The sequence below is a fragment of the Sminthopsis crassicaudata genome, chromosome 2 (genome assembly GCF_048593235.1).
Source record: "Sminthopsis crassicaudata isolate SCR6 chromosome 2, ASM4859323v1, whole genome shotgun sequence".
Taxonomy (NCBI): domain Eukaryota; kingdom Metazoa; phylum Chordata; class Mammalia; order Dasyuromorphia; family Dasyuridae; genus Sminthopsis; species Sminthopsis crassicaudata.
The window spans coordinates 294,026,815-294,054,093 of NC_133618.1; the positions used below are offsets into that span (position 1 = coordinate 294,026,815).

Genomic DNA, 27,279 nt, shown 5'->3' on the forward strand with positions numbered 1-27,279 from the left:
GGAAATAAAATTAAGTAGAAAAAATCCTCATGCTTCAACCTGCACTCAGAGATCATTAGTGCTTTCTATTGCTGCTCTGTTTTAACGGAATCAGTGAATTTCTTTTTTTAAACTTTGGAAAATTCTTTATTCTAACCAAATTCAGCTAATAATAAAAGAAAATAATTAAACAGGAAAAGAAAGAAGGGACAATTGAATTGTCAAAGAAATTCCACTAACCTACTTATTATTGAAATGTTGTTAATTGTCTTAATAGCAAGATTTTCCCCAATGTTTTTGACTTCAGCTATTTAACTTCAGATATTTAAAACAGATCTATATTTCCCATTTTCACACTTGCACTTAAATTTTGATAATCAAAATAGCTTAGTGGTTTACAAAACAATCCTTTTTGGGAACAACCTCCTAGATGGGTTGTATCAGCATTATTATCCTCATTTCATAGTTAAGACTCTTGAAACTGAGAGGTAAGATTACTTCCCTAAAACCAGGATTGCACTCAGTATGCTGAGGCAACAGAAAAAATTCAGGATTTAGAATACTGAAAGTAGAGTCACAAAAGCTGAGTTCAATTCTAGCACCTAACGTATGTACTGATTAGTCATTGAGCCTACATGGGTCTGAGAAAAATGACTTGCAATGTCCCTGTGAGACCTGCAAGATGAGATTCGAGCTCAATGTTTTTCTTCCACTAGGGCTTCTTAAACTTTTTCCACTCGACTCCTTTTCAACCTGGAAAGTCTTTATGCAACCCTGGGTATACTGGTATATAAAACAGACATACAAATTAAATGTATACTGATAATAAATCATAATTTCATGACCCTCTCCATATTAAGATATGTGACTCCATATGGAGTCATGATCTACAGTTTAAGAAGCTGGGCTCTGCATTACACTTTCATTAGTAAGTTAACACCACTGTAAACAACAAGCCAAAATGTTCATCACTTGATTAACTGTGATGGACTTGGCTCTTCTCAACAATGTGGTGATTCAAGACAATTCCAGAGTTGGAATGAAAAATGCAAATCACATCCAGAGAATGAACTATGGAGACTAAATGTAGATCAAAGCATAGTATTTTCACCTTCTTGTTCGCTTTTTTCCTCTCATTTTTTTCCCTTTTGGTCTGATCCTTACACCACATAACAAACATGGAAATGTTTAAAAAGATAGCACACGTTTAATCTACATCAAATGGTTTGCTGTCCTGGGGAAGTGGTAGGTGAGAGAGGGAGAAAAATTTGGAACATGTAAGTTTTATGAAAATGAATGCTGAGAACTATCTTTACATGTATTTGTAAAAATAAAATGTTATTGAGAAAAAACATTCATCACTGTGTCTAATATTGGAATCAGAGGAAATGGATTCAAATCCTATATCCACTACTCACTATATGACAATGGGGATTTTTTTTCCTCTTTCTGGGCCTCTTTTGTCTGTATAATGGGAGCCAAACTAGAAGACTTCTACAGATACGTTTACCATGACATTCTATGACTCTCATTGAGGGCCCATAAAAAATGAGGAAGGTATCTATGAAATTAGTAGGGGATGAAAAGGGGTCAGATGGAAGGAGAGAAATTCAATAGCAAATGCATGGAACAGATTAAGAATCATGGACAAGCAGGAAAAACCAACTAAATGCTTTTAAGTAGTTACTCACTAGTAATCAGAAAGTAACATGTGCAAAGAAGTACCAGACTAGACAAGAGCCAATAATAATTAGCATTTATATAGTGCTCTAATATTTACAAAATGCCTTATATGCATTACCCTATGAGGGAGGTATATTATATCCGGTGAGGTAGATGGAGAGGAAGTCACTTTCTCAGGGAGTACCTGGGCAGAATTTGAACTCAGGTCTTCTAGACTTCAAATCTTTGTTATTGTTTGGCTGTTTTAAGTTAGGTCAAAACTACTCATGACCCCATTTAGGATGTTCTTGGCAAAGACACTACAGTGGCTGGCATTTCCTTCTCTAGCTTGTTTTCAAATAAGGAAACTGAGGAACAGTGACTTGGCCAGGGTCATATAACTTATAAATGTCTGAGGGCAGACTGGAACTCAGGAAGAGTTTTCTTGATTCCAGGCCTGGTATTCTATCTAACTGCTGCCCTCCAATTCTATTCCCGACTTAACTTATTAACAATGCTATAATGGGGATTTTATTAAATAGTAGGAGTAGATAATCATGCCTAGCTACTTTCTATTAATTATCCAAATAGGTTTTTAAGGCATTAATGCTTTAAAAAAAATGGTACCAGGTATTTATCCTGGCATATAGGCTACAACCATGGTCTCCAAAGAATTTTTGCACAACATCCATGAGGTATAGCAAAGATAAAGGATACAATTTATATAGTGATTAAGGCATAGAAGTCACATTAGGATTTATTAAGGGCTGTAATTATGCCCTAATTAGGTAGTTATCAAGCAGCTATTATTACTATCATTTCCAATAGGTTGTCTACTTAATTCTATTTGTTGACCTTTTCCATGATTTTTCATACCAGGAGCAAATATAACTTTTGTAACTAAAATCCCCTTCAGGGAATTTAAACACTGATTTTATTTAAATTAAATCCATTTCCAATATACAGCAACAGAGTTTATTAAAACTGCTCTCTTACTATGAAAGATACACCATTAGCTATAATATTCCTAAAAGAAATAGGGTCAGTAGGTGAGTGCTGAAGAGGCCACAAGATAGGGGGAAAAGGAAAAGTAAAGTTCCACAGAAGAAACTTTTTTTCCATTAATGTTTGTTTTAAGAAATCTATCCTTTTAGAGCATCTGCAATTAAGGAATGAATAAAGTGGGGTTCAATGGAGTATTATTGGACTTTAAGTAAGAATGGATGGAAGCAACCTATATGAATTGTTGAAAAAAATGAAGTAGAACCCAGAAACCAATATTTGCTTAGCATAGTATCTAGCAAACAGTAGGTGCTTATTAAATGACTGATGATATGAACTGATGCAAAGTGAACTAAGCAAAACCAGGAGAACACTGTACATAGTCATAACAGCATTGTATGATAATTAACTATGGGAAAAAAAAAAACACAAAAAAACCTCAGTTACTCTAAGACAATGTTCCAAAACACTGTGAGAAAAATGCTATCCACCATCAGAGAGAACTGATGAACTGAGTGCAAACAAGTGTAATTTTATAATTTTCTTTATTCTTCTGGCTTTTTTGTGACATGGGCAATATATGGAAATATATTTTCTATAATTTCACATGTATAATTAACCTAGTGGCACAGTGGATATTTTATACTTAAAATACAAATTAAGAAAAGAAAAAAAAATGACATGTACACAGCATACCATAAGAAAGAATTCAGTATTATTGTTCTGTAAGAAACAACCAGCAGGATGATTTCGAGAGGCCTGGAAAGACTTACATGAATGGATGCTGAGCGAAATGAGCAGAACCGGGACCATACAATGATCAATTCTGATGGATGTGACTCTCCTCAACAATGAGATGATTCACCAGTTCCACTTGTTCAGTGATGAAGAGAGCCATCTTCCCCAGAAGACTGTGGGAAATGAGTGTGGACCACAACATAGCAGTCTTACTCTATTATTGTTTGCCTGCATTTTATTTTCTTTCTCAGGTTTTTTTTTTTTCTGTCTTTCTAGATCAGATTTTTCTCGTGCAGCAAGATAACCATATAAATATGTATACATCTATTGGATTTAACATAAATTTTAACATACTTAACATGTATGGGACTATCTTATCTAGGGGAGAGAATGAGGGGAAGGATGGAAAAATGTGGAACAGAAGGTTTTGCAAGGGTCAATGTTGAAAAATTACCCATGCATGTTTTGTAAATAAAAAGCTTTAATTAAAAAAAAATAATTCAGTATAAAACAATAAATTTCCATTTCAAGAAAATCTATATTATAAACACTATGCTTTTTTCCAAGTTGCCCTGTTTTTCTTGGCTTCCTTTTTGTGTTTGTGGTTGTTGTTGTTCTATGCTGTGTCCTTTCTATTTTACTTTTTCTTCCTGTCCCTCCTCCCTTACCTTAAAAACGGATACAACTAAGAGTGGATATAAAAGTGTGTGTACATGTATATATACCCACAGATCTTTACAAACATATACATATATAATACATATACACTCATACATGTACATGTAAGATCATATGATACTTATTTCCTCTTATCATATGTTTCTCTGAAGATGGATAGCATCTTTCTTCATAAATCCAAGTCTTTTCATATCTTCTTCAATCAACTTGCTCATCATTTTCTACACCACAGAAATATTCCTTTCTGGATTCAAACACAATATTCTTTCATAGGATCTTTGAGGTTGATGTAGATATTTATAATAGTTTTATAATAGCTATAATAGTATGTAATATATATAACTATATTACATATATTAAATATATTATATAACTGTATTGTAGTCATATATTATATATCAGATTATGTTTAATACTATATAACTCCTGTGCATTTATATAGTTGTGCATTTTGCATATTCATAAATTAATATATCTTACATAATTTGTATTATATAATATATACATAATATAATAGTTTACAACAGTTATGATAGTATGAATGACTTGTTCACTCAAAGATACTCCTAAAACAATACTCCTATTACTATATATAATATTCTCGATTCTGCTCATTTTGCTCTTCATTATTAGTCTTTCCATGCTTTTCTACAATCATTGAACTCATCATTTCTTTGAACATAGTAATATTTCATCATGAACATACCATAATTTCTTTAGCCATTCTTCCAATAATCCTAGGGGCAGGATACTCTTATTTTACAGAAGAAAAAGCTGAGGCACAGAGAGATTAGTCTCAGTGCACAGAGCTAGGAAATAGATCACAATTCTCAAGAAGTTTGCATTCCAAGAAAAACAAAAAACACTAAAAGCTGTTACCTTCCTTAGCCGAAAATGGCCCCAGTCTTCTATATGTTTCCCCTGAAATCGTCCAGGAGTTGACCCAATAAGATAAACTCTAAAAACCATCAGAGACAAGTGATAAAATCTCAAACCAACTCAGTTTTGGCAACAGCATCTAAGTTAAAAACTTAACATGTGGAATGTTATTATGTGGCATTTTGAACACAGAGTAATCTATATTCATAGATAGCATTTTCAAGTAATCAGAAAAATCTATTTACAGAATGTTTACTATTTGCAGGACATTGTATTTTTTTGCAAAGAAAATACAAAATAAAACAAAATAAAAAAAAAAAATATATATATATATATATATATATATATATATATATATTTTTTTTTTTTTTTTTAAGAAAAATATGCTCAATCCCTCCCCAGCTCTGTAAGGCATATGGAGGAAATGCTCATTTTATTTGATATTTGTTAAGTTCAGAATTTTTAAAAACATTAAAAATAAAGAACTAATATTCAACAAATATTAAATTAGTATCTCCAAGGTACAAGGCATCATGGGAAATTTTCTGTAAAAGGACTAAGGACAAAGCTGCTATTTTTTTCCTTTCCAGCCTCTTTCTTGCATGTCAATTTGCCCCATGAAATTTAAGTCCCTATTCTCTGCTTTATTCTCTTCATTCATTCAATTAAAATTCACTGAACACTTTCAACAAACAAACACTGTGAGGGGGCTAGAAAAATGAGTGAGATGCCTTTTCTGCCCTGAACGAGCTTATATTATATCAGGAGAGAAAAGGCAAAAGTAAGGCAAAATGCTTTAGGCTCCACAACAAATGCAGGATTAAAATCCTACAGGGTTTAGAAGTTTGATTTCTGTATCCTCATGAAGAAAGGAGGCAAGAGGTTTCACTGCTGCTTCCCATTGTAAAGCTGGAGGAACAAGAGGCAAAGATAAATTGGGGCACACTTTTGAATAAAGGATCCAGAAAAAGATAACAAACACATTCAGATAAATATCATACCATCATTCCTCAATAAAGAAAGAGGAAAAAAAAACCTTATGCAGGCTCAAGATTTGTTATAATCTTTAAACCAGAGATTAACTCTTTTTTTTTTTGGTGGGGGGGGGAATGAACAGAATTTCTCAGAATGTTTTTAAATGCAATAAGATACAAAATAATGCAAAGGAAATCAGTTATCCTGAAATAATAATGCAATTTTTTCCCCACACAAGTTCATAGAAATTCATCTGGGTTTCATAGGTTTACAATCCCTGTTCCACATGATTTCAGAAAATTTAGCTTCTACTAATGGATCTCTTTTTACCCACCAACTCCAGAACTTATTATTTTGTATTTATGCTAATGTCTCCTTATTTTCAATAATTATTTTATATTTACTTTGCATTTCCTAGCCGTGGAAATATTATTTCTTCTATGATAATTTAAGTTCTTTGAAAGCAAAGTTCCCTTGTATCTAGCACAGTGCCCCAACACATAGTAGGCACCTAATAAATTATATTCATAAATAAAGCCTACCTTGTTTCAGAAAGGTCATGCTTTTCGATGATATCTATCCATTCTTTGAGGGGAGGAGCATTGTAAGCCATCAAGTAGCTTATTAAATCAGATTTGAAGTTTGTTGATGATTCACCATAAGTCCTGGGTGTTCCATATGGTAGTCGTGGATATAAAGGGCTGAGCCATATTCTATAAGAAAACAAAAAAGGAGAGAGAGACAGACTGAGACAAAAAAAAGAGACAAAGAGATCAGGGCACCAAGAAACCATAAGCTGGGGTACTGTCTTGGATTATTTTACTTACCATGCATTTATTCTGGAGAAAAGGTGAGTTATTTCTTATTAAGGATGCAAGGGATTGTTATATTAAGTATCCTCCCACCCTAAACCCTCAATAAGTTGCCAAGGGATATAGCTGGTACTTCTTTTCTAGCTGCTTTAGATAAGCCAGATTTTCACCTTCTTGGAATGGCTGCAAATGGATAAACCAGAAGCCAGAGCAGAACCGTGGTCCATAAATGGGTAGGTTCTCTACTCAAACATCACATATAACATTAAAAGTATAAGACCTAGAGTTAGGAAGATGCTAGTTCGAATGGTGCCTCCAGCACTGACTAGTTTTTTCAGTCTTAGTTTTTTCATCTGTACAATAAAGATAATATATGAAGAACCAACTCATGGGAGTACTGCAAGGATCACACGAAATAATTCATGAAAAATACTTCTCAGAGCTTAAAGTGCCATGTAAATCAGAGCTGGACAGCACCTTGAGGTCTCTCATCATCTTTAAGACAAGGCTTAGAATGGCAGAGATAAAGCCATAACACAGGTCCCTTTACCCCAATCTGACACTCTTTCCATGGGCAGAGGAGGCCATGTGTTACCAGTCACTGCAGCACAATGACCAATTAATTACTTCTAATGTCACAGACTCTAAATATCCTTATATATACTAAAGGGAGATTAGTGAGAATCCAAAAACTTGAAGCATCAATGAGGAAGAAAAAGGTGTAATTAAAAAAAAAAAAAAAGACTCTCCATTTCATTTTGCAAACATTGTGATTATTTTTTTCAAAGTATAAAAAACATTTAGTCTCTCTTTGTATCTAACATGTCTCTCTTTGTATCTAACATGCCTTTAAAAAAATGCTAATACATAATTCAGATGAGTCGTGATTTGAAGAAAACAATTCCAAAAGAATCAGATAATGATGCAATTATCCACAAAGTATGAGTCTGCCATTAACCACTTCTAAGTATGCACTGGGAAAACAGTGGGTTTTTGTTACAATTTCCTACACATCAAATACATTTGCCCAATTTTTATAATGTGAAAAACAATCCTGGGAACATGGAAACACATTTGTGGAGAACAGGTTTTCTAAAAGGGGCCGGTAGCATGACACTGTCTTCCAAATATCTCCATAAATGTCTTTCTTTTTAGTTGCAAACAATATAAAGGACACAAAAAGCAGATCATTAATTGGCTACTTCAGATTTTTCATAAAACATTAAGATTTAAAAAAAAAATTCCTATGTGAATTCTACAAGATATGACCCCCCTACTTTTTTCTTTAATAAGAGAGCTAAGATCTTGTTGCATAGTCACTATATTCAAAAAGATAACAGAAAGCATTTATATAATACTTTAAGTGTTATAAAGTATGTTATATCATTTGATCCCCATAACAATGCAGTAGGTATTATCAAAAGACAAACTAGGGTATAATGCATAGAGTTCCAGGCCCTGAGTTAAGAAAAACTAACTCCAAATCCAGCCTCAGAACCTTAATGGCTGTGTTACTTTCTCTCAGATTCAGTTTTCTCATCTGTAAAAATGGGAATAATAATAACATCTACCTTGCAGTGTTCTTGTGAGGGTCATATAATAAAGTATTTAGCACAATGCCTGGCACATAGAGAGTGCTATATAAATGGTAGGTATGATTATTATCATCCCCATTTGGCAGATGAGGTTGACAGAGACCAAGTAGGTTGCCATGGATTATGGAGCAAAAAAAAAAAAAAAAAAAAAATCCAAGACAGAATTTAACCTCCTGTCTCTCTAATGAAAAAAAAAGAATAAGCACGAAAATGTGAATTCAGGTTATGGAATGAGAAAAGTTAATTTCATAGACTCCCTTGGCATTTGGGCACTTTTAAGGCTGTCATGTTTCAATTTGTCTTACATTTATCTCCATAAATGCCTTATCCTGACTACTATTCAATTCAATGAGTAATTACTACACGATTTGCAGAGGACTGAGCCAGCTTTTGGACTACAAAGTCTAAAATGAATCATGTTTTTGGTCAAAGAGCTAATATTCCACTGTAAGGATGCAACATGAATACAGATAACTGTGAAACATGTTTGGGAAAGGAGAAAATACAGAAATCAGACTAAGAACTCTACAAATGTATGAAGAAGGAAAGTGCTCTAGTGGCTGTGGAGGAAAGGAAATCAGAGAAAGTTCACAAATGAGGCAGTGCCTAAGCTGAACCTTGTGGGAAGCTCAAAGAAATGAAAAGAGAAGGATGCCTGGGCAGGGAGAAAAGCCAGCACAAAAGAATGGAAGGAAGAATTAGCAAGTCACATTTGTAGAGCAGCAGACGGGTGTCAGAAGAACAAGGTAAGTAATGTGAAATCAGACTGGAGAGATCAATTGAAAACAGACAGGAGAGGTCCTAAATATCAGGCAGAGAAGTTTACATTTCATCCCACAGGCAACAGGCAGCCAGGGAAAGCTTCTGAGAGGGGGAAGAGCATGGTCTGATCTGGGCCACAATTAGATGAACCTGACACAGCTGTGCAAAGCAAGGACTGGAGAAAACAAAGAATGGTGCCAGAAACCAAGGAGAAGACTGCTAGAGCAAGGTGTGTGAGAGGGGCCAGGTATAAGATGTGAGGTAGAAACAGAATTTGACAGAACCTGGTCCATCCACTATTGGTCAAAGATGTCCATAAAGCTATAAATCTGAGCTTCTGGGAAGACCAACAGATAAGAAGACTGGAAAAATGGGAAGGTTTAGGAAAACTGAGTTCCTTCTTTGATTTGCTGACTTTGGAGGTACCAGGAGGTAATCAGGTAAAGTAAGGACCTGAATTCAGGAGAAACATTAGAGCTAAATATATAGATTTGAAAATCATGAGTAGAGCTGATAATTAAACACATGAATAGATAAGATCACTAGGGTACAAAGAATATAAAATGAATCTTGAGTAAAGTATTTTGAGAGAAACCCATATTTAAGGAAAAAGAGAGGGAAAAGGATCCACCTTAGGAGACTGAGAGGGCATTTCTATTGGGTAGGTGAAAAACAAGGAAATGCTCTAGGAAGTCAAGAGAGAAAGAATATATAAGAAGGAAATATTGAGTAAAAAACTACAGAAAATTTAGGGATATTAAGGAGAGGGAAAAAATCATTTAGGTTGAATAATGACGAGATATACATTTATTTTTCCTTTTTGATCTGATTTTTCTTGTGTAGCATAATAATTGTGGCAATATGTATAGAAGAATTGCACGTATTTAATATGTATTGGATTATTTGCCGATTAAGGGAGAGGATGAGGGGAAGGGAGAGCGAAAAATTTGGAACACAAGGTTTTGCAAGGACGAATGTTGAAAACTATGAATATATTTTGAAAATAAAAAGCTTTTAAAAAGAATAATAAATTGACATCCCTTCAAAAAAAGATAAAGAGATAAGTGTCATCCTTTGAGAGAGCAGGTTCCCTGTAGAGGTCGGGTAGGAAGCAAGTTTGCATGGAGTTAAGTAGAGAGTGGGTAGTGAAGAAGTGCAGTCAGTGAATGTAAAAGGCTTTTTTAAAAAAAACCAATTAAGTTGTGCAAGGTAAGTAAGATATATGAGAATAACTGTTGTCTGAGCATTTCAGTCATGTCCAACTCTGTGACCCCATTTGGGGTTTTCTTGGCAAACATTCGAATGGTTTGTTATTTCCTTCTTCAGCTCACTTTACAGATGAGGAAACTGAAGCAAATAGTGACTTGTCCAGGGTCCCATGGCTAATGTCTGAGGCAAGATTTGAACTCAGGAATGAGAGTCTTCCAAGTCGAGGCTGGGTGTTCTATCCACTGTATGACCTATCTGCCCTTAGAGAAGCAGTTATATGCTACTCTTTAGCTATAACTATTATAACTTTATATATTATAACTTTAGCTATAATAACTGGATTGAAAGGTCTTTAAGAATAGAGACAATGTCTTAAATATTTTTGTATTCTCTTCGGTTCCTATTACAGCATACTGAATGTTGCAGACAATAAATATTGATTAAATGAATAAATAAAAGAATTAAGGAAATAAGAGATCATGGAAAACAACTATACAACAGTAGAGCTGATACTCCAAGAGAGACAGTATCTATTGTTAGACGCCAAATTCATATGTAACATTAGTCACTGTGTGGGAAACAACTAATTGGCAATGAATGTAAATCAGGTTTCCAAACTCCAGAACATCTAAAACTGCCATACCTACGCAGATATATCAAAAAAGGAACCACTAATGGCTAAAAAGTTTTTAACTGCCAACTACTATTGTTTGTTATAGAGACAATCTTATATCCTAAGCTTGTTGAGGACACCAGTGTGCTTCAGAAGTCACTTAAATACACAACCTTGGAGCCATCCTCTACCATTTACGAGTGCTCCCCAGCCCTTCACTACCCTTTTCCCTCCCATATGTTGACAAGTCTAATCAATTTTTTCTTCCGCATCTCCAAAATCCATTTCCTTTCTCTTCTCATATTCTATAACACAAGTTCATGCCTTCAGTGCTTCTCACTGGAATATTTTGACAGCTCCTAAATGATCTCCCTGCTTCAAGTGTCTCCTCTTCTTTGACCTTTTCTCCTTAAATTACCCAAACATACATCTGACCATGCAATACACTACACAGAAAACTTAACGTTTTCCTGTTGCAGCTAGGCTCAAATAAATTCCTTCACCTGATAGTTATATTCTCTCACAACCTGGCCTCCACTGACTTTTCCAGGCTTTTTGTTTCTTATACTGCTCACTTCATGGCTCTTTGTTGCAAGCTGGTATTCCTCAAACAAGACATTCACTCCTCCCCCTTTGACCATGTTGCTTTCCTTGCCTGGAACTCCTTCCCTCCTTACCCCTATCTGTCAAAATCACCAGCATCCTTAAAATCTCAGCTCAGGTGTACTTTCCACAATATTCTCTCCTGTCAGCTCCAATCCTATCTCTATCCCACCAGGTGAATGTCCTATCTGAAATTACTTTTTTTTTTTTAAATTAATTTTATAATTATAATTTTTTTGACAGTACATATGCATGAGTAATTTTTTTTATAACATTATCCCTTGTATTCATTTTTCCAAATTTTCCCCTCCCTCCCTCTACTTCCTCCCCTACATGACAGGCAATCCCATATATATTAAGTGTGTTACAGTATAACCTAGATGCAATATAAGTGTGTAAAACCAAATTTCTTGTTACATGGTAAGAATTGGACCCCGAAGGTATAAGTAACCTGGGTAGAAAGACAATAGTGCAAACAGTTACATTCACTTCCCAGTGTTTCTTCTCTGGGTGTAGTTATTTCTGTCCATCATTGATCAGCTGGAATTGAGTCGTATCTTCTTTATGTTGAAGATATCCACTTCAATCAGAATACATCCTCATACAGTATTGTTGTTGAAGTATATAGTGATCTTTCTGGTTCTGCTCATTTCACTCAGCATCAGTTCATGTAAGTCTCTCCAGGCCTCTCTAAAAACATCCTGCTGGTCATTTCTTACAGTGCAATAATATTCCCTAACATTCATATACCATAATTTACCCAACCATTCTCCAATTGATGGGCATCCATTCATTTTCTAGTTTCTAGCCACTACAAAAAGAGCTGCCACAAACAGTTTGGCACATACAGGTCTCTTTCCCCTCCTCAGTATTTCTTTGGGATATAAGCCCAGTAGTAGCTGGGTCAAAGGGTATGCACATTTTGACAACTTTTTGGGCATAGTTCCAGATTGCTCTCCAGAATGGCTGGATTCTTTCACAACTCCACCAACAATGTATTAGTGTCCCAGTTTCCCCACATCCCCTCCAACATTCATCATTATTTGTTCCTGTCATCTTAGCCAATCTGACAGGTGTGTAGTGGTATCTCAGAGTTGTCTTAATTTGCATTTCTCTGATCAGTAGTGATTTGGAACACTCTTTCATATGAGTGGATATAGTTTCAATTTCATTATCTGAGAATTGTCTGTTCATATCCTTTGACCATTTATCAATTGGAGAATGGTCTGATTTCTTATAAATTAGAGTCAGTTCTCTATATATTTTGGAGATGAGACCTTTATCAGAACCTTTAACTGTAAAAATATTTTCCCAATTTGTTACTTCCCTTCTAATCTTGTTTGCATTAGTTTTGCCTGTACAAAATTACTTTGCAAATATTTCTATATACCTAAATATATTTATTTATTCATCCCCCAAAAGAATGTGAATTTTTTGAGGATAGGGAATATTTCTGTTTTATTTTTCCTCTATAACTCTGCATTCAATTCAAAAAATATTTGTTGAGTATCTATATATGCCAGTCATTGTGCTAAGCACTAAAGATTAAAAAACAACAACAACAAAAAAAAAAACCCCACACACAAGATAGTCCTCATCCTCAAAAAAATTGCCATCTAATGGCAGAGACAACAGGTGAAGAAATATGTACAAATAAGCTATATATAGGATTAAAAAAAATTAACAGAAGGAAGACCCTGGCAGCAAAAAGGGCTGGGGAAGACTTTCTGTAGAAGGTGGTATTTTAGTTAGGGCTGACTGGAAGCCAGGGAGGTCACTAAGGACAGAGCACTCTAGGAATGGAAGAGAGCCAGAATGCTTAGAGCTGAGAGACTGGGCAGCTAGGAGGCCAGTGCTACTAAAATGAAGACTACATGCAGAAGAGAAAGGTATTAGACTTATAAAGGTAGGAGGGGGGCAGCTAGGTGGTGCAGTGGATAGCGCCCCAGCCCTGAGAAGTCAGGAAGACCTGAGTTCAAATATGACATCAGACACTTAACATGTCCTACCTGTGTGACCCAGGGTTACTTAATCTCAATTGCCTCAGCAATAAAAAAAAAAATAAATAAAAAAATTAAAAAAAAAAAAGGAAGTGATTAATTTATGAAGAGCTTTGAATGCCAAATGAGAGTTTGTCTTTGCTCCTAGAGGCAACAGGAAGCCACTAGTTTATTAAGTGGGGATGGGTGTGTGTGACATGATGAGATTTGCATTTTAGAACAATTACTTTAGTAGCTGAATTTGAAGCAGGGAGACCCACCAGCAAGCTAGTGCAATAATCAAGGTGTGGGGTTTTGAATTCCTGCATTGGAATGGTGGCAAAGTCATAGGAGACAAAGGGAGTTATTTGAGAGATGCTGCAAAGGTGAAATTGGCAGGCCTTAGCAACAGCTTGGATGTGGAAGAAGTAAATGATAGTGAGGAATCCAGGATGGCTCCCAATTTGGGAGTCCAGGAGACTGAGAAGATGACATTACCTTCTAAAATAGCAAGCTAACTGAATGAATAAATAAGTAGTTTTAAATGAAGACAAAAGGAAAAAAAAGTCCCCAAAACTAGGGAAGGGTTATCTAAAAAAATGGAGGAAATGGTGGACTAAATGATAATGCATACATATTTGCCTGCCTTTGAATCTTTAGCTTTTAGCACAGAACAAATGCTTGTAAAATGATTAGGTCCTGAGCTCTGTCATGGTCCCTCACAAGTCAGAATAGGAAGTGATTGCAGTAACTTCATGATCCATACCCTTCCACTCATTTCTACCATGCCCTTAAATTCGGAATAACTGCCACCTCTGCTTCCTTCCCTATACAACTAGATAACTTAAAGTTAACTTTCAAGTTACTGTCAAAAATGTAAAAAATGATATAACCATTAAAAACAATTAAAAACTAACTCAAGTCACTGACAAAAAAGAAAAGTTAACTATATTCAGGTAACACAAAAAGTTAAAGTAGGATTAGAATTCTATAATATGGCTTGATCTGGATGTCCTCTTAACATCCAGTCAAACCCAATGGTACATCAAGTCATATCTTTTGTCTCCCTCCTTTCCTTCAATTCCAAATTTTGCAGGTTTTGTTACTTAGATTAAATGATGAGCCTTTGGTTACATTGATGTTAATTCCCCTCACTGAAATCTAAGTGGCACTATTCATCTAGACACAGGAATGGAAACAAAATTTAAGAAACAAATCACAGTTGGTTTTCTGCATCACTTTGGCCTTTTCAATCTGCAGCTCTCTTTCTCCAAAATGAACTCATTTTTCACATTTACTGCATTGGTCCAAATTTTTATATTCTGCAGCTTCAAATGTTTGAAATGTTACTAAAAAAAAAAAAAAAAAACCACATTTAATGACACCATCTTGATTCTATGACCTCAATCTTCTCAACACTTAATTCAAGGATAAATAAAAGACAAAAAAGCATTTTTCATTTTAACAATTCCCTTTGTCCCAGAGGAACATAAAACACTTTGCTAAATGTTCCTCATACTACCCTACAACTTGAACACTCTCACTTTACAATCAATGATGGAAAAAGTATATTCCATTGTAAGTGGCAAAGATAAGTTCTATGCTTAATAGAAAGTAGCAAAAGGATTTGCTGGGACATTCTATATTTGTATCTACTCAAAATTTCTATCATATTGATCTAAATGAAGACTGCATGTTCCCCAAAAAATCAAGCAGGGAGAAAAACATTAATTGACCTATGATTAGTGTTATTTTTAATGCAAACTTATTATTAATAATTTTTTCTAAGTGTTCTTATTTTAGGGTAAGAATAAGAAGTAGGACCTTGAATTGTTATTTTAATGCTATAAGGTCAGTCCCTTCTCTGCAATTTATAGTTTTCAACAGTTGCCTAGAATACTGAGAGGGTAAATGTGTTTCCCAAAGTCTCTAAACAAATATGTGGCAGAGGCTGGACCTGAACCTGAGCCATCTTGGCTCTGGGGTCAATTTTCTAGACACTATCTCCCATATTAAGAGTATGACTGACAATGGGATTAATATGACATATTCCTACATCAAAAATCTTAAGACATAATTCCTATCTCACCAATAGAAGCAATGCAAAATCAAAACTCCAGACTTTCCTCCTCTTGGGAGGAAAGAACTTTGTTCATGTTATAGATGCTATTATTCTCACAATGTGCTAAAATTCTGCCAACAATTAAGCAACCTATCACACAATTCTGAAATGTACTAAGTCAAGTTAAATATATTTTGTTTTTGATAATGTAAGTAATGAAAATTCAAACTTAAAATAATTGATATATTACTGCAGAATTCACTGAATCTTACAAATTGTGGTATTCTCAATAAATAAGGTAGGGACCACTGTTTTACTATCATTCAACTGTACATATCCATCAGTTTTTCTAGTAGTAGTTATGGGTTATGTTGAGTGACATCATATTCTAGGAAAAAAAAAAAAAAAACTTAATAGTCAACAGAATTTGTTACAAATCCTAAGTGATACTCATTAATTATGGTGCAGCCAAATTAGAAATCAATGTTCAATTCTGCCTCAAAAGTTACTAAACAATATATAATTTCTGATTTGGTGATGCCACTGATAGATTTTTATCTACTCCAAAGAGAACAAAGAAAAAGAAAGATGAAACCAGTTTGTATATAAAAATTTACAATAGTTCCTTTTTGAAGTAGCAAAAAAAGAAAAAAAAATTTAAAAGATGTCCATCAACTAGCTGGACCAATTAGGATATATAAATGTAACGAGATAACTGTATTCCAACAAGAAATCATAAAAGAGAAATCTGGGAAGATTTATATAAACTGATACATGGTGAAAAGAGCAATTAGTACAATAACAACTCTGGGGAAAAATAAAAAAAGATCAACCATGATTCCAGGATATCAGTGATAAAACATCCTCTTGAGAAAGAGGTTATGGATGAATGAGATATGTATTTTTTGAACAAAGTCAATGATAAATTATTTGACTGCATATTTGTGATGAATATTTTACTTTTCTTTCTTTTTTCTTTTATTTTTCAGTGGTGGGGATGGGTGGTGGAGTGGAAGGAAGTAGAGAAAGGAGGGAGAGAAAATGAAAGCCTTTTTACTGAAAGAAAAAAAAAATAAGACACTAATTAGAAACAGATTTCTGATATGTGGAATGAGGTTAATAGTACCTACATTACATGTATTTCACAGGGCTGTTTTGATTTGTACTAAATGAAGAAACTGCACTTAAGAATTAAATAGCTACAATTAACCAATTGTTATTTTCCATTTAGACATAGACTCAAACTAAAGAATGATATATGTATTTTTGGCATAGTCGTTGTGGAAATTCGTTCTGACTAGGCATGTATGTATGTGTGTATATACACACACACACACATATAACAAAGAAAGAGGGGAATTTGGGATAAGGTTGCCCCTCCTCTCCAAAAAAAGAAATCATTTAAGCACATTTTTGAAATGCGCAAAATATTTTTTTTCTCCACTTTTCCCACTTATCTCCCTAGCTTCATTAAGTTCCAACTGAAATCTTTTCCTTTACTGGAAGCTTTCCCTAATCTCTCTAGAATCTGATTAATCCCTCTGTTAATTATTTCCTGTTCATCCTGTATAATAGTTTGCTTGATATATATCTGTTTGTATGTAGTTTCTTTCATTAGACTGTAAACTCCTTAAGGATAAGGACAACTGTCTTTTGCCTTTTTTTGTATCCTCAGAACTTAGTACAATGCCAGGCTACTTCAAAAATGCTGATTGGGACAATTCTGAAGGTTACATGTTGAATTTATTCTTTTTTAAAAAACAAGCTGTATATTATATTCAAAGTGTCATATTCCTCTCTATTTTACTGTGTATATACAAAAATGCTCATTTTAGTTAATTTAAGTCCAGAATTTGTTTAAAAAACAAAAAAAGTGGCAAAAAGGGACTCTTATTCTCTTTCACTTTCACTTTTTACAAGAACTGTGGGCAAGACATTCTCATCCTTTGTAATGTGGGGATGATAATAATTACAGTTCCCCCAAAGGGCTGGTGGGAGGACTAAATAAGAAAATATACTGAAAGTGTTAAATACAAATTTAAGTTATCATGTATACATATTTCAGAAGATAGTCACTGCTAAGAGGCAAAAAGAAACATACCCTTGAGTTTTCTGATGCCAGTCAGCTTGAATAAGATTGGAAGTATGGATGACAACTCGAAGGCCTTCCTCATACAACAGCAGCATCATTTTCCTTTTAAAAAAAATATAGGATGGATAATTATACCTACACAGGGACTCTAGCAATCTTGACCCAAATTAATATTTGACAATTAAGAGTAGTCAAAGAATTTCTACTGAATCATTTTAGCATTCCTTGTCTTCCTCTATTCTATAACATGGAAAACAATTAAATGATACATACAAGATATATTATTTACTAAAAATGTTAACATTCCCACACAGCTAAATTGCCTTATCTGATATTATCTACTAGAAAATGCTCAAATGATTCAACCTAGAATCATCCCAAAATAAAGTTGTCTTAATCTTATTACCAATTACTTTCCCAATGGGAAACCTTCACTTCAATATAGCCTCTTTCTGTTTCTTCTACCCATTTTTACCATTTTAATTGCCATCTCCTTAGATTTTCTCATCTTATTTTTACCCCTGTATACAAATGTCCTTTTCTTTCCACTGTACCAAATGAAACCCTCCATTTCCTTTAAGAGGCAGCTCCAAAAACCTCCACCTCCCTAAAGTATTCCTTATAATCCCACCCCACAAACCTTCTGTTATTTGAATTCTAAGAATATTTTATCTGTACTGTATAGTGTGAATTTCAATCAATCAATAAATGTTTATTAAGTATCCAGTAAGTGCTAGGGATTTAAACAATGTCCCACAAATCTTAGTGCATTATTTCTTCAGTGAGTTTTTGTACCTTCTTTTCCATTCAGCTGATTCTATTTTTAAATTTTATTTTTTATGTTAATAGTTTTTATTTACCAGATATATGCATGAATAATTTTACAACATTGACAATTGCCAAACCTTTTGTTCTAATTTTTCCTCTCCTCCCTACCCACAGATGGCAGGTTGACCAATACATGTTAAATATGTTAGAGTATAAATTAAATACAATATATGTATACATGTCCAAACAGTTATTTTGCTGTATAAAAAGAATCGGACTTTGAAATAGTGTACAATTTGCCTGTGAAGGAAATCCAAAATGCAGGCGGACAAAATTAGAGGGATTAGAAATTCTATGTAGTGGTTCATAGTCATCTCCCAGAGTTCTTTCCCTGGGTGTAGCTGGTTCAGTTCATTACTGCTCTATTGGAACTGATTTGGTTCATCTCATTGTTGAAAATGGCCACATCCATCAGAACTGATCATCATATAGTATTGTTGTTGAAGTATACAAGGATCTCCTGGTTCTGCTCATTTCACTTAGTATCAGTTCATGTCAGTCTCTCCAGGCCTTTCTGAAATCATGCTGCTGGTAATTTCTTACAGAACAATAATATTCCATAATATTCATATACCACAATTTATTCAGCCAATCTCCAATTGATGGGGGCCAATTCTACTTTTTAAGGAGTTTTTGTCTTTGGTGAATTTTCTTACCTCTCTTGCTTTCTAAGGCATTCTTCTCCTCATTGGCTTTTTGTACTTCTGATCCCAATTCATATTTTCTTTGAAGCTTTGGATATAGAAGCTTGAACTTTATCATCAACCAAATGTATATTTTGATCTTCCTTGTCATCATAGAAACTTTCTTTGGTCGGAATCTTTTTCTATAATTTGTTCATTTTCTTTGCTTATTATGTTGTGCCACAGTTCTCTTTTAATGTCTTGACCCAGTTTCCCTAATTGTCCTATTTATTCTGCCTCAGGTTATAACCATTCACTTTTAATGTTTGACAGGATAAAGGTCTTTATTCATTTCAGACATTAGAATATCAGGAGCCTCTGTGATACCACTACACACCAGTCAGATTGGCTAGAATGACAGGGAAAGGTAATGCCAAATGTTGGAGGGGATGTGGGAAAACTGGGACACTGATGCATTGTTGGTGGAGTTGTGAACGAATCCAACCATTCTGGAGAGCAATTTGGAATTATACCCAAAAAAGTTGTCAAAATGTGCATACCCTTTGACCCAGCAGTGTTAGTACTGGGCTTATATCCCAAAGAGATCTTAAAGAAGGGAAAGGGACCTGTATGTGCAAAAATGTTTGTGGCAGCCCTTTTTGTAGTGGCCAGAAACTGGAAACTACGTGAATGCCCATGAATCAGTTTTTCCAGCATTACAATTACTTAGCTTTTTGTTAAAGGAGGGCTCTGCTGTCAGGATGGAAGGCACACTGTTTGGAGTTTTAAATTTCAGAGATCCTACTAGGGATCTGGTATAAGCTAAGGGGAGCTGTGTTTACTCCTCTGGTAGTCTGTGCTCTGGCCTGGGAGGGACCACAAGCCCTCTTGTCTGCTCTGGAGCTGTGAGGAGGGTTCCTGCTACAAGGTGTGCTATGCGCCTCCTTGCTCTGGGACTGCCATCCAGCATGTGGCCTGGATCCAAGTACAGACAAAGCATCAAAACCCTGCTGCAGTGTCAATGGAGAGACCCCAGAATCGCCTTGAGACCAGCCATTCTTACATACTGTGGGCTGAGAGCCCTGGAACCAGCTATAGTTTTGGACACATAGGCTCCATTGGCTTTTCCAGTGTCACTTTTTTTTTTTTTTTTTTTAAATTTGAAATATCCAAGATTTATCTCCTAAAATGGGACATAATCCTTTCAAGACCAAGAATCACGTCAACTTAATAAGGAGGCTTTTTATACCACTTAAAGGATTGCAAAGAGCTTTAAAGGTTATCTCACTAGATCCTCACAACAATCCAGTGAGGTAGATGCTATCTATCTCATTTTACAGATAAGGAATCAGGCAGAGAGATTAAATGACTTACAGAATATCAACAAAGCTAGTATTTGAGGCAGGATTTAAATTCAAGTCTTCCAGACTCTATCCAAAGCTCAATCCCCTATAAGACCAAGCTACCTTTTTAATGACCCCAAAGTGGTGAGGACATTATGATATAACCCTACATACAAGTAACAATCCAATTCAACAAACATTTCTTGAGCATTAAATGTAGGTTAAATACTGTTCTAAGTACATTCTAAGTACACTGGGGGCACGCAGTAGATACACAGTGCCTGGTATGAAGTTGGGAACACTCCTCTTCTTGAGTTCAAATCCAGCCTCAAACACTTAACTGTGTGACCCTGGGTAAATCACTTAATCTTGTTGGCCTCTGTTTTCTCATCTATAAAATGAGTTGGAGAAGGAAATGGCAAATCACTCCAGTGTCTTTGCCAAAAAACCCTGAAATGGGATCACTATGAGTCAGACTTGGCCAAACAACAAAAAAGCACAATAAATAAGACAATGCTCCTGACCTTAATAAATTTATAATCCAGGTTGAGGCGATAAAATATGCAATAATAAAAAAATAATGGAATAGCCCAAAGGGTGCATGACAAAGCATTATAAATATTCACTGGAAAGGTAAGGAATATATATTCCCTTAAAAAGGGTCTGGGAAGACCATAAGGAAAAGGTAGAATTTAACACAGATGTTGAAAGGTATATGGGGGGAATTTCAAAGAAAGATATGGAAGAAGGGCACACAACACCCTAAAGCACAAAGGAGGGGAAGCCCAGCATGTATTAAAGGAATGCAGAAAGCATGAAAACTTAATAGAAAGATCACTGGAGTCAGGAGTCCACAAGAATACATTTTAAAAAATAAATAAATAAGGCTCTGACCAGGATGATTTGTCTACGACCACAAAAGAATGAATTAACATATATGTGAATTTCATTCAAGATACTCAGCATTAAACTAGTATATAGCTAAAAGAATTTCAGCATTTTTCAATGTATGAAATGTGTTCACTGAAATTTAGACCAATTTATATGCATGTCATGAATTTATCAACTATAATGAAAAATAAGCTAATTCTAGACACAGAATACAAAAATCTGCCAAATATTTGCACCCACCAAGATCAGTGAACCTTGATCATAGGAAATATAAAATAATTTAAGGGGGAACAGTTTATCATTTTTGTTTATAATGCGTAAAATCTGGTATCTAAATAAGGGTAAGGTCTTTAAAAGAGAGAAAAAAAGTGGGTGATGGGGCTTCTTAAAAGAGTGAATCCAGATGTGCTTCTAATTTTATGAATATAAGAAATTATAGGTGGAACGATCCATCAAGATCCACTCCATCATTTATTTTACAGATGAAGAAATAAAAGGGAAAAATCATAACATTATCACTTTCAGATTCGTTGCAAGGAATATTTAAATTTAACTTAAACATTTAAATGGGATAATATGAATAAAATGAATTGTAAACCTAAAGTCTAAATAATTATCTACTGTTGTTATTTTCATAGTTGTTGTTTTGTTTTGATTTTTTTCCCCTGGAAAAGCAGCATGGCTTATTGTGGATACAATCTGAAGGAAGTTTGTTGTTCAGTTGTTTTTCAGTTATAGCTAACTTTTCATTACCCCATTTGGGGTTTTCTTGGAAAAAAATATTGTAGTAATTTCCATTTTCTTCTCCAGTTCATTGGACAGATGAGCAAATTGAGGCAAATAAGCTTATGTGACTTGCAGGGCCATACAGCTAGTAAGTTTCTGAAATCACATCTTAACTCAGGTCTTCCTGACAAGAGACCTGGTACTCTGTCCATTATACCACTTAGCTGCCCTATAAGCCTTGTAAGGTGACATATAATGTCACCTGACCAGGCAGCTTTGTATGGACTGGATACAACACTGGACTTGAAAAATGTATTCGCGTCCTCACTCAGGACCATCACCTTTGGCAAGTCAATCTCTGAGTCTCAGTTTCTTCATCCATAAAATGGGGATATTAACATATCTCATAGAGTTACTATATGGATTAAACTAGGTAATGTATATCATTACAGGTCGGGGCATAGCATATACAGCCTTTTCAATATATCACAGGGATAACAAAGTAAGTGATTTGGAAAATAAACTACTCTGGGTTGGCAATTTATAATCTATGTGACCTCAAACAGGTTACTTATTAATTATAATAAGATTAGTTGCTTCACTTATATGTAACCTTGGAAAAACCCGAGTTCAAGTCCTGCCTCTTGACAATTACAAGCTGCGTGATCCTGGGCAGTACACTTGACCTCTCCTGCCTCAGTTTCCTTATCTACAAAAGGAAGAGGCTGGATTGGATGGTCTCTAAGAAACTTTCCAGTACTAAATCCAAGTGTTCTGTAAATCTTTGAAAAACATATAAGTTTGAGCTACCACTATTATTAATATTAATAAGTAACCTGTTTGAGGTCACATAGGTTATAAATTGCCAACCCAGAATGGTTTCTGTTCCTTGTCTACTCTTCTAGAACACTAACTTACCTTGTTATCCATGTGGTCTACGGAAAACAACCCTAGATTAAGAAACCAGAAGCTGAGAATCTGCATCTATCTGGGTGACCTTGAGATAATCAATTCTGCTCTCCGGGTCTATTTCCTCATGGGAGAGCTATTAAATTAGCTGATCTCCGTGATTTCTTGTAGCTCCAAAATTCTATGATCCATTAGGTGTATTTCTCAAAAGACCCTAAAATCTGAATAGATTATCATGAAGCAAAGTCCATAGTAAAAATGAAGATGGAAACATTAACATTTATATAGTATTTTTGCTAATGCTGTATCTGACTCTCTGGGATAATACTTGTTGACAAACCATACCAGAGTGGTTTGCCATTACCTTCTCCAACATGTTCCCTTTTACAGATGAGGAACTGAAGCTAAGAGGCGGTAAGTGACTTACCCAGAATCACAAAGCTTGAGGTTTATAAAAACTCCTTACAAACATTATGATTTTATACCCACTCCAGTCTTGGAAGGTAGATGTTATTACTACCACCATTTTACAAATGAGGAAACTGAGGCAGCCAGGATAACTGACTTGTTCAGGATTATACAATTGGTAAACATCTGATAGCACATTTGAACCCAACGTCTCCCTGATCCCAAGTCCAGTGCTGTCAAACCCTTGGGTCAGCAAGCAATTTAGCTATTTGTGAACATTTAGCTTTGATATGTCCACGTGTCATCACTGAAAACAACTTGACACAAGCTAATTCCATTTGTATGATATTTACACAGAGAAGTAAGATATTTGAGCTAAAAAGTGATTGTCACTGCAATAAATGCTGCCTCTCCCATCCTTAAACCGATTGATACAAGAGGCTTGTAAGAGGCATTCTACCCATTGTGCCGCCCCTACAATCCTACCTACATTTCAACCTGCTTCTTTCCTCATCTATACTTAGGGCACAAAAACTTGGCAGTTAGCTGTGGAAGGCTGTAAGGATTTCTAGAAGCAATTGCTAAAAGAATTTAGCTAGGTGGTAGAGTGGATAAAGTATCAGATGCAGAGACAGGAAGCTCTGAGTTCAAATGTAACCTCAAACTTTTACTAGTTGTGTGATCTGGACAAGTCATTAAATCCAGCTTACCTCAGTGTTCTCATTTGTAAGATGAGTTAGAGAAAGAAATGGCAAGCTACTCCGCTAGCTTTTATCAAGAAAACCTCAAATAGGGTTACAAAGAGTTGGATACAACTGAGAACCAGTGAAGAACCACAAAAATAAGTCAGGAGAAAACCCAGTTACACCAAGAAATTCAGCCCACAGTAGGGGGAAAATGGATATAGAAAAGAATAATTTCAACCAAGGTTTGGCATCTGACAGGGTCAAGACTCTCTCCATATAGTAACTTGGAAAAGTACTAGACTGGAATTGAAAAATCAGTGAGATATCCTGAAAGGCAGATAATGAAACACAATCTCCTACCTTTTCTTATGTGAGAGAGTAGGCACTCAGAAATAATACTGTGCACATTGTCCCTTGTGTGCATTGTACTGATTTTTTAAAACTCCTTTGTCAAAAGAGGGCCAGTCTCAGGTAGCAGGAGAGTGTATAAAATGAAATTAACTGTGATATATAAAGTCAAAAATACAGATAAAACTTTAAGAAAGGCTTTACACCAGGTATCTAAAGACCCAGATTTTAGGCCTAACTCTGATATTAGTTAACTTTGTGATTCTGGGAATGACATTTAACTTCCTCATGTGTAAATTAAGAGAGGAGAGCCAGTATGATTTCTAACATTCTTTCCAGCTCTGAAATTATTTATTAAATTATTAGGAGTTATTAGTTATTAGGAGACAGTGTTATAAATTAAAAGTTATTAGGAGACAAGGACATGTTCCAATTGTCAATTTAGGAGCAAGTATGCTCCATCAAAACAGGCAACTAAAAGATATGACACCCCCAAATACATACAATTATTTTTAAGTTCTTATTAATTCCTATTTTACTTCATGTTACCTTCTCTCTCCAGTAAGAGTATAGGCTCTTTGAGGGTAGGGACAAATTTTTGATCAATGGTTCTTATATATTTAGTCTCAAGACCTTTTTGCACCATTAAAAATTATTGAGGAGCCCCTCTCAAGATCTTTTATTGTGAGTTATATCTACCAATATTAAAATGTCTTATGGCTCTTTTCAATAGTGAGCTGATTCAGACCAATTCCAATGAACTGGTAATGGAGAGAGACATCTACAGCCAGAGAGAGAATTGTAGAGACTGAGTGTGGAACACAACATATTTTCACTTTTTTGTTATTGTTTCCTTGATTTTTATTTTTATTTTCTCTCTTTTTTTTCTTTTTGATCTGATTTTCTTTGTGCAGGATGATAATTGTGGAAATTATTAAGATATATTGGACTACTTGCTGTCTAAGGGAGAAAGTGTGGGGAAAGACGGGAGAAAAAAATTTGGAATTTTGCAAGGGTGAAACTATATGCATGTTTTGAAAAATAAAAAAAAAAAGATTTAAAAATATTAAAATGTGTTATTATGAAAATAGTTTTGACTTCAGGGATTCCCTAAAAGAGTCTGTGATACCACATTCATTACTGATTGCCCTGGCAATTCCCAGACTATACTTTGAGAACTACTGATTTAGATCAAGGAATCATTTTTAATCCCTTCTGTGCCACGGATCGCTTGAGCACTTTGATGTAGCCTATCGAAGTCTTACCAGAAAAATGTTTTGAAATAAAATAAAATAAAATCTAAGATTACAAAGGAAGCCAATTATGCCAAAAGTTACTAAAATATTTTAAAAGGCAAGTTCTTGGTTAAGACCCTGGTTTTATATACTATCGTATCTTTTTTCTGACTCCTACCATTCTTTGCAAAACACCATGTACAGTGCTGACACAGGAGGAACTTTTACAGTTTGGAGAACCTCAACAATGATATCATCTCCTATCAAAGCCTTAACTTTTAAAGCTTTAGCTTTTAAGATGCTGGATAGCCCAGTGGATAGAGCGATGGACCAGAGATCAGGGAGACTGATCTGAGTTCAAATCTGATGCAAGAGAGTCACTTAACCCATTTGCCTCTGGTCCTCAATTGTAAAAATGAGCTGGAAAAGATGGCAAAACAACAGTTTCTTTGCCAAGAATACTCCAAGTGGAGTAACAAAGCATCAGACATGACGGAAATAACAAGTCCCTAGTTATGAAAGGATCAATAATTAAACTCTGATTTAATATCTTTGCATTTCTGAAAACATTGCTTTTTTGTAGGGAAAAAAACATTAATGAGAAATTCAAAATTTTGATGAAATAGATTTTTAGCTAGAGTCAAATAGGAAAGTATAATTAAAGTTTACATTAATAATAGGGAGAAAGTAAAACTAAAGGGAAAAAAGATCTAGTACCACTGGGTTTTGGCGATCATTTTTAATGAGAGCTAATATAACGCTACCACAGTTCTTTCCAATATCTAAGAAATCAAATGTAGGCTAAATGAGTGGGTAATTTTTAAATGTGTCTTTGCCCCTACAGAATCACTTTAAAACAGGTCAGCAGAAGACAATTCTAGAATCATATCTTATAAAAACAGCTGATATGAATATATCACTTTAAGGTTTACAAAGTGTTTTTTTTACATATATTCTGACCCCAGGGATGTAGCTACTAAGACTCATTTTATAGATGAGGAAATTGAAGTTCTGAAACTTGGGACTTTTCAAGGTCAAAGTTTGTTAGGATCTGAGTTAGTAAGAGTATCTAAGGAAAGAGTAAAATACTCTGGCCCCCCAGATTCCAAGTACAGTCCTCTATCCATGATGCCACGTTCCCTTTCACAGGTAACTCAAAATTACAATTATCCCTTTCACATCACAATTTTCCCCACTGAGGTTTCAATATATTACATGTCCACGTAAGAAACTAAATGGAAATTTTTTGAGAATTTTGTGGAAGCTGCAGACAATACACAAAAACCAGCAGATGGCAAGAAACTATAACCATATCTTAACCCAAATATTAAAGTAAGGTAAACACCCCAGAAAAGAAAAAGGAAAAAAATTCAGACTTCTCTGGTACAAAGAGACAGAAAAATTTTATATGGACTTTTCCAGATTGCAGATGCACTGCATCCATAATCCTGTTCAATGTGGAAGGGAGAAGTTATCAGTTCACATATTTAGCACCCCAAAATGGTACTTTGAGTTGATCAGTAAAACCCCTAGAATGAGGAACTCTAACTTTCAATTCTATTTTACCCCACTTCTCAAATCCAAGGGAAGTTCAGTTCACTTCAGGGTAGCTCTAACTTTTTAGGAAGGTCTTTCTTATATG

The 27,279-nt window shown here is 34.9% G+C and overlaps 1 protein-coding gene across 7 annotated transcripts in view; it reads right to left on the reverse strand.

Annotated features, from left to right (window-relative positions):
• The window catches only part of TDP1 (tyrosyl-DNA phosphodiesterase 1), a 145,442-nt gene that overhangs the window by 89,417 nt on the left and 28,746 nt on the right, over window positions 1-27,279 (reverse strand). For 6 of the 7 annotated variants that reach the window (XM_074289744.1, XM_074289746.1, XM_074289750.1 and 3 more), the window contains 3 exons: window positions 17,650-17,742; window positions 6,456-6,626; window positions 4,939-5,017 (listed from right to left, as the gene is read on the reverse strand). In XM_074289744.1, coding sequence (XP_074145845.1) covers window positions 4,939-5,017; window positions 6,456-6,626; window positions 17,650-17,742 — 343 coding nt within the window. The remainder of the gene's footprint in view (window positions 1-4,938; window positions 5,018-6,455; window positions 6,627-17,649; window positions 17,743-27,279) is intronic. The other variant, XM_074289751.1, reaches the window with a different exon arrangement.